Source organism: Citrus sinensis, chromosome 5, assembly GCF_022201045.2.
Source record: "Citrus sinensis cultivar Valencia sweet orange chromosome 5, DVS_A1.0, whole genome shotgun sequence".
Taxonomy (NCBI): Eukaryota; Viridiplantae; Streptophyta; class Magnoliopsida; order Sapindales; family Rutaceae; genus Citrus; species Citrus sinensis.
In genome coordinates, this window is record NC_068560.1 from 14,255,878 (window position 1) to 14,265,000 (window position 9,123).

The window sequence follows — 9,123 nt, forward strand, 5'->3', positions numbered from 1 at the left end:
TCACCGCTCATGCACATAGACAAGACAAGTTTATGAGCATTGAGGAGTGAAAATGAAGTACCTGGGAGGAAACAACGATCTCTTCAAGTTGTGTCCTTTGGCATCGCAATGTGGTCGTGTGACATCTCAACTGGATATGTGTATTTGTTAGATTTCACTGCTTTAGTTTGTATAATTCATAATGGTACCATGAGTGCTTTAAAGCATCCACAAGCTCTGGTTTTAGACATCTTCGTCCAATTACAACTTGTCTTTGTAATTTGCTTCGCCTTTACATCCATCGCAAGGTATCATTTCTAATACGTCTGTGGGGCAAACTCATACACACTGAATACACCCGATTCGTGTATCATAAATCTTTACTAGATCCACTCACTACCCTACATGGTAATCGGAAAACAAACTATTAATTAAATTGGTAAATAAAGGTGAATTCCCATCACACAGAACTGGGAATATCTCAACAACCACTCACTAGTTAAACCTTGCCACTATGTCACATCAATCTATCTTAAAGGAGTACAATATATAATTCTACTTGTTAACGGATATTTTCTTTTTTATCAGTCCTTAGCAATGCCACAATTGTTTTCAAGTTATCAGTTTCACATTTCTCCACATTCTGCGATAGTGCATGCCAGTTTAGGCCGGTTGTTGGGTCCGGTGGCCACATTCTCGATCTTCCTGACAACCAAAAGACCATCTCCAAGCACCCTCTACATTAAAGTTATATTAAAAAAAAAAAACATTTTAGAGGGACTATTTCATCAGTAAGGACTCAAAAAGCCATTGCAATAAACTAAAAAGGAAAAAATGGATTGCCCCAGGCAGCAAAATGATATTCTTATAAACAGGACTATGAATTAGATCGTCACTCCTAAAGTTAGAGCTGAACAACCAGAACTAATATAGACAGTCAAGTAACAGCACAAACATCCACGCATCCGTATAAAAGATTGAAAGAGCCTAAATTTATTGATGCACCAATGACTATATTTACTTGATAACTAAAAGTCAAACCGAACCAACAGAAGAATACATAAGCATTTGGTAAAGAAACTCAGTTCTTCCAGTGACATTCGGTAATGTTTAGATCTTTATAATTTAGATTTAATAATTCTTGGTGAGTAAAAAAATCATTAATTAATACCAGAAAATATTGTGCAATTCTGGTTCATGGAAAATATATAATCGCACCAAAAACAATTAAATGTGACATAATAGGTACACTGATGATGAGGACAACAAAACATTGGAGCACTTACCCCAAATACAACGTGCTTATTGTCAAGCCAATCACATTTTGCACAAGTGATAAAGAACTGCAATGAAAACAAGTGCAAGAATGAAAACTTCATGATATCTACAAGATAATAGATAATTTGGAAAAGATACTCAAAACATAAATTCTAGTCACACCATTCAATGTTCAGGTTATAAAACAAACCACATGGAAAGAAAATGCAACAACAATTGACAACTACATTTGCAATTCAAACTTTTTTGGTAAAAGGTAGCTGTCAAGTAGAAGCTACTTTGCTTCTGCAGAAATTAAATTATTTTTATGTCAACAGTAGAGGATTAAAATTAGAGTAATTTTAGAAGAAATGCCAAAAGGATTCCAAAACACTAGCAACCTAAAATTAAGCTAACACAACAGCAGTTACATATGGGTCCTTGTTGTGTCTATCTTATAGTTTTTTTAGTCTTCTTTTTTGTGTATTCTTAGATATATGTGTGAATAGCAAAGACAAGAAGAAAGAGATACAGGAGGCTGATTTGAATTACCTGGCACCCATTAGAATTTGGTCCGCTGTTTGCCTGCAACAAGAGCAAGATGGCGTGCCTTTAGTGTCAGAGCATTTCACAAAACTCATGTTAAAGTGAAAAGCAACAGAAAAATATGAGTCTTGCAAGGCAAACAAAGGCATTCAAAGAGACTGACAGGGCATTTTAAGCAAATCCAATGTGGTGGAAGTTACCATCTTTAGTTTATATTCCATTTCTCTCATTGAAAATAGTTATTATTGAAAATGGAAATGAGAACTAAACCTCAAACCTGTAAACAACAAAGCTTCATCTCTTTGCCGTAAAAATCACGCACTTTCACTGATTGGTTATTCATCTCCCTTGATCTCTCTTTGCCCATTCCACATTAGAATAGTTGAACATCTCTTTAACTTTGTAATATCTTTAGAAACAATGAGTGCACTAGTTCCTCACCTCAAACAAATTCCTACTCAATGAAGTAGACCCTCTATTTTAGATCAAAAACAACACCAACTACAATGAAAAAACAAAAACTTAAGAATAATTCTGGCATAATGCCACCTTATCTCTCTCAAACGACCTCTTACTTCTGGAACATTTGCTCAAATGTGCAATCAAAGATGTGGTAGAAGGCTTCCTAAGTACTCAGTCTAAATCCATTAAATCACGAGTGTTAAGTGGATATTCCTCAAACTGCATCTGTATCAAGGAATATAACTACCAGTGGTATTTATTTCATATGATCAAAATTCCCCCTTGTAAACAAAGCGATTTACCAACTTTGTTCATAATTTACAATACCTTCTAAATATCTTGGAACCTTTTTCAAGGCCGTGAAATAACATGTTCTGTTTAGACTGTATAGAAGAAATGTATCGTAAAGAAGAGTGCTTTTCTTCAAGTAACTAAGCCAACAACTTATTTGAACTCGGTTAGATTGAGAAATTTTCTTAAAAAATTCGATAATCTAACCAGAATATTATCAAAACAAATTTCACCAGACCCATAAACTGTGTCTGGCAAAATCAAGCCTTAATCCTTGTCTTCCCTTCATAAATTATCCTCTTGATTCTGCTGCCTCGCTCCATAACTATAAATAACTGGAATCATCCACATCAGAATTGTACTTCATATTAATGGCTAAACCATTATTTATTTCATGTGATAAGGGAGTAGGAGTCTATAGGCATGCACACAAGTGCAGTTAAAGAATCATCTATAAATCTTGAAACTAGATTGAGCAAATAATATGATTTCACATACTTTGTCCATTATCTATTAATACAAATACTCATAGTTTTCTTATAAAATAAATAAATAAAATGTGATACCATAATGAATTATAAGATGAAAAAAGAAAATCACATCTTCATATAAAGAAAATTTAGCAATCAAATACTAAAAACAACAAAAAATGAGCATAATGTAGCAGAATATTATACCATAGATAATAGACCTGGACCAGTGTGTTTAGCAATAAAATTTTCATCATCAAACTTATGTCCATAAATTGAAGTACATCCACTACCATCACCCTGCAAGAAAAATGTATAAGGTGAGGTTAGCAAAACAAAAATTGCATACAAGTTCAGGGATCATTCTTGCTATTAACAACATTGTTCATTCATATGTAAAATTATCAGAAATAATGAATAAACTGGCATATGACATACATATCTCCCGGACTTGGGGAGGATAAATAATAACTTTGGACATAGGACATGTAATAATGGAATTATAGGTCGTTAATTGTGAAGGATAATTTCAAATTACTGAAGAATTCAGAAAAATATTTTATTCCAAGAAAGACCGAAAGCTAAAACTTGGACTGTAACAATCTTTTCCCAAAAATGAAAATGAATTTCTAAAGCTTACACAAGTGCTATGAGACGGATAAAGAAAAATAACTTCTTACGAGGAAGAAGCGTTATAACTTCTTCTGGTTAGTATAGCATTTTTTTTTCCAAATCGAGGAAAAATATTAGCCTGATTTTAAAGAAGTCAATATTTCAATTAAAGTCCTAGATTCGAGATATAACTTTATAAAACCTGCCAAGGATCAATGGTGTCAGCCATTCATCATCCTACAACAACCATTTTAATAGCTGAAAATAGCAAGGCAGTCCCATACAAAGAGCTATAAAAAATTGGAGCCAATACAGAAACAATAGAATTCACAAATCAAGTTATTAATCAAGTTACCTACACAAATATTTATTTACATTCACAAGGTAAACAATTTACAAGACATGAGATCTTGTCAAGGTCTAATAAGCACCGTCCAATAATGGCAATATAAAGTACCAACAATCACAGCACATCAACAGAATCTAATAGGGTAAATATTCCCTCTGCTAAAATAAAACTGAGATTCTCAAAACTTTGACATAGAATCAATGGTAATAATTGAATTGAGAAACAAAGAGAACGCTTACATACAACTATTATTGATTCAGAAATGAAAGTCATATATATAACAAGATTCTGGTATTCAGATATTTAGATATTATTAAAATTGATTTCTAAAAGAATTATCAGTTATTGAGGTTAAGAAATATTATTTATGAAATGTGGAACAATGTCGGTTGCTCAAAGAATGAATGATCCTAACAGAGCATCATGCTATCAACAATTAGCCAATAGAGGGTGTACTGTACTTGGGGCCATAAGAGCATAGCAATAAGCACTCAGCCAGTGCATCATTCATGTACAATAGCAGAAGAAACGAAAGCTGTTTGAATGTGATACAATCATAAAACGAAAATACATGAAATAAAACGAACTAAAATTAGCACAAATATAAGTTTAAAGGTACCAACCTTCAGAAAATCACCAGCTTGAATCATAAAATCCTTGATCACCCTATGGAACTGGCATCCCTTGTAACCAACAGGCAATCCTCCCTTTCTGTAATGAGGTAGAAAAACAAATGAAGAACCCACTGAAAATAGAACTCATATCATATAAATATGTAATAACAAAATAATACAAAACTACAACATAAAAATTTGCCCAAGAGGACAATGCTATTTTTTATGTGAAAATGGAATACCAACTAGCAAATAAGAGGGGTACAGTTGTTTTTATTACCATGCAACAAGGATGATGGTAACAAACAGAAAATATGACCAACAAGATTGAACGCATAGTAATGATATCAACATCATTAATAAAACACTGACAGCAGAATAACGAAAACAATTTGTGAAACTTAATTCGCATTGACCCACAAACCCAGCCAGCCTGCCAACTAATGAAGAAAGATCTACTCAAACAGAGCCAAGCCAACAACTTTTGGGGCATAATCAAATACATTCTAGTGGAAGGGTGTGCATGCAGTTCATAAAAGTATTTCATAAGACACTTTATTTAGATGACTCTTAGTGTGTCAAATTTATTGATTGCCAAAACGTATTTCATAAGACACTTAAACATAGTTATTTAGATGACTCTTAGTGAGTCAAATTTATTGATTGCCAAAACGTAATTAGAGATGAGAAGGAGATACCTGTACTCGCCGGTGCAGAACTGCCTGCCATGTTGGAACAAAAACAATTAATTAAGTTAGAAATTTCAGTAAAACAAAAAATTGAGAATCTTGAAAATCGGACAAAGAAAACAGGAGGGGGCACTAATAATGCTAAGAATATGGGAGAGCAGCATAAAAGTACACTTGAGATACAGTCATTGTCTCTTCGATACAAATTTCCAAATACACATACCACCACCAATTACATATGACATGGACATAAACGAGTAGCTGAACTTCAACAAAACCACAAATCTGACAAACTAAATGCCACACCTAAAAGTACAAAAATTCAAAAACATATTAGCCTTGTAAAAGCGCACATTTTACCATAAAAATGATTTTCCAAACACATAAATGTTGGTTTATAAACTCACAACAAAGCTAAACAGAACTCATAATGTTTTCAGGACTGCTTTTGACACCATTCAAAATGGTTTCAAACAATTAAATTATCTGCCTCAGTGCCAATTTCGCATTTCTTTGACTAAACCACTTTCTGGATAGGCGCTCTTTCAACATGAACTTATGAGAAAAGAAAAGCACTTCATAGATATTATTCAGAAATTGAGTTTTTAGAGCTTTTGCAGAAAGTATTTTTACAAAAAAAAAAAAAAACGCAGTGTCAGTTGCTTCCCTAAAGAAACTGATTGTTCCCAGCAAAAATTATAAAACGGCTGCGAGCAATTGAAAAGGTCCAAACAAGAACAGAGAATAGATTTTTTTTAAATTAAAGTGGAAAATAAACAAAGAATAAATAATACCTAAAATTTTCGGCGGTTTTAGGGGCGATGTCGGCGAAGAGCTCCATCTTGATGCGACCAGCGGGGATGGTACCGATTGTGACATCGAAAAATACGATTGGGTTTTTTGGGTTTGGAGGCCGCACGTGCCACTCCACACTTCCTCCTCCTCCGGATGCCATCAATTTCTCTCGCACTTCCTTAACTCTACAAGCTACTCCGGGCTTCGACTTCGGACTCGCGGCGCAAGCCGTGCTCGTCCAGGGGTTGTTCTATAGGGCAATTGTACACGTGTTAATTTCTTATTGGCAGGATTTAAAAATACAATTTTTGTTAAATGTGCCTGCAGTTTGAATTGACACGTACAGTTATTCAAATAGTGTTTATTTAAAAAGAACCTCTACTAATAAAACTTGAATTCCCGTATCTTAAGGCTCAAAGCGGATAATATCTTGTCAGATTTAGATTGGGTCATAATAGATTGTATCAAAGCGACTTTGTATGTCCTCTCGAGTGATGGTGGGACAAACCTTAGCAAGGACGCTGAGTCTCTAAGGGAGTGTATGTAATACCCTAGGCAAATCTCACATGGCAGAGCACGTGAGAGATGTTGGGTTTATAAGGGTAATCCACAAGCGGACAATATCTTACCAGATTTGGGTTGAGTCATAACAAATAGTATCAGAGCAGTTCTGCGTGTTCTCTTGAGCGATGGTGGGACAAACCTCAACAAGGTTGCTGAGTCCCTAAGGGGGTTTATGTAACACCCTAGACAAATCCTACATTGGCAAACCTCAGTAAAGATGTTAAGTCCCTAAGGGGGGTGTATGTAACACCATAGGCGAATCTCACATCAACAAAGTACGGGAGAGATACTGGGTGTATAAGGGGTGATCTACACCTTAATTGACAAGACGTATTTTTGAGTGTATGTGCACCCTAGAAACAAAATCGTGCGGGCCTTGTTAACGTCCAAAGCAGACAATATCTTGCCAGGTTTGGATTGGGTCATAATAGAATCACTTTCTTCTCACTCAAATTCTCTGTACACTTCCTACACTTAAATTTCTCTCAAACTGATCTTCCCAAATGAATTGAAGGATGGAAACACTTTAGAATTGCTCCCCAAATCAAGCATTCGAGGACCCAAACTCAAATTTTAGGATAATCCTCAAGCTTGAATATTTTTACCTATTCTCCTCATCTTTGGCTTGGCTTTTATAATTGATAGTTTGGGCTTTTCAACATTTTTAAACCCAAAACATAATAATTAAATGAGTATAGTTTATATACATGTATGAAACTTGCGCATTACATTCATTATCAAAATATATACAAAATAAAGAGTAAATGCCTCACTTTATAGTGATATAACCATAAAGTAGTAAGTAATATTTCTTAAATATAAGATATATCAATCATTAAATTAATAAGATAATGAGTTATAAGAAGGTTGAAGGTTGCTTGTGCTAAGATAAAAATGATACCACTTAAATGTTCGTTTACAAAGAATATGGACCATTAAAACCTTTGCTAATAAAAACTCAATGAAAAAAAGACTAGCAACGAAAAAAAGTGTAATTTTCATTTATATTTTAATAAGGTGCAAGCTGTCTCATTAAGAACTTATTAGGAAAATCTGATAGGACAAAAACTTAATAAAAAAAAAGACTACAATGCATGTAATCCTCTATATCAATAACTCCCTTGATAAATATGCTTCTCTCAAAATAACATAGGTGCTTTAAAGATCAGTCATATTTTATTATAACTAAAGCTCTTTCAGTGAACAATCTGTAGGATCAACACCATCTTTTAAAAGCTTGGATATATAAAATAAATTAGAGAGACCACCATCTTGATTGAAAAATATCATCATGTGGGTAAATAAGATTTATGATATCTTGACTAGGATCTGGGTGCTCTTTGTTTTGACAAACATATATGTAGCTCCTAGTAACCTTTTCAGTTCTTTACAACGATAATCTAGTTGGTCTCTGAGATCATTGAGGATGTGTTTGGTATTGTTTTTAATTTTTTTTTGTTTTATAAAACTTCTCGCTGTCCCTAATGCCTAACAGATGCCTGATCCCACCTGCTCCTCTTCGAGTCGATATAATTAGTTTTTAGGGTTAATTTCTTGTTACCCCCTTGTGAAGTGACAATCTTCAAATTACCATTTACTATTGAAAACATCAATCTACACACCAAAATTCGTTATCTCTCTATTAATTTAAACGGCAGAAAGGGTAAGATGATACTTATATAAATCTGTAATGACCGTTAAGTACAGGGACACGTGACACATATGCAGGAAACATCAAATCAGTCAGTATTTTAACATAACATAACCCCGTTTTATTGTGTGGTGTAAATGTTAAAAAAATAAAAAATAAAAAATAAAAAGAAAAAAAAGGAAAAAAAATACATGGTGTGATATAAAAAAATGAAAGCTTTGCTTTCACGCCAAAAAGCAAAGCGTTTGTGCATACAGTTGTAATTCGCAAGACTTCACTCAGGCCAGAAAACTCAAGCAGTAGCAATGGAGAATTTGAGTCTAAACAGCCTTGTCCGACAGCTGAGGTGAGAAAAAAAAGAACTTTTTAACATTTTACCATTATCTTTTGTTTTGGACTGTATGTCGGTACTTATGTCATTTATGGGCGTGATAATGATAGGTTAATGACATTGCATCAGGAAGTTAATCATTGATTTTGAAACATTATTGAAACCCTGGGTTTTTATAAATTTGGGGATTTTTGTTTGTAATAAAAAACATAGGAATTGTTTTCTTGTTTATGCCCTTAGAAAATTGAAAACCATAGAAGGAAATCGAATTTATGTTATTTTTGTTGGTTTTGATGAGCATTGTAAGTTATTGGTTACGACTAAGAGCCGCTTAGTACAAGCGATGGTTTTAGAATTTGAGTGGGTTGGTTTTTTTGTTTTATTATCCTTACTATTGACTAATTTTAATAATTGTAATGAATGATTTGCATAATGAGGTTTATATGACTGATAGTAGTATATGTGTGGATTGTTGATTTTGAAGCTTGTTTGTGTATTGTGATATAAAAGAAA

General features: G+C 33.7%; 1 protein-coding gene across 1 annotated transcript; it reads right to left on the reverse strand.

The window, feature by feature from the left end:
* Positions 1-388: 388 nt before the first annotated feature.
* On the reverse strand, positions 389-6,306 carry LOC102609233 (peptidyl-prolyl cis-trans isomerase CYP22). Its single transcript, XM_006465702.4, has 7 exons — positions 6,064-6,306; positions 5,279-5,302; positions 4,590-4,677; positions 3,213-3,305; positions 1,789-1,821; positions 1,266-1,322; positions 389-716 (listed from the first exon to the last, which is right to left on the reverse strand). The coding sequence occupies exons 1-7, from the start codon at positions 6,222-6,224 to the stop codon at positions 606-608; spliced, it is 567 nt and encodes a 188-aa protein (XP_006465765.2). The 5' UTR covers positions 6,225-6,306; the 3' UTR covers positions 389-605.
* Positions 6,307-9,123: the final 2,817 nt, after the last annotated feature.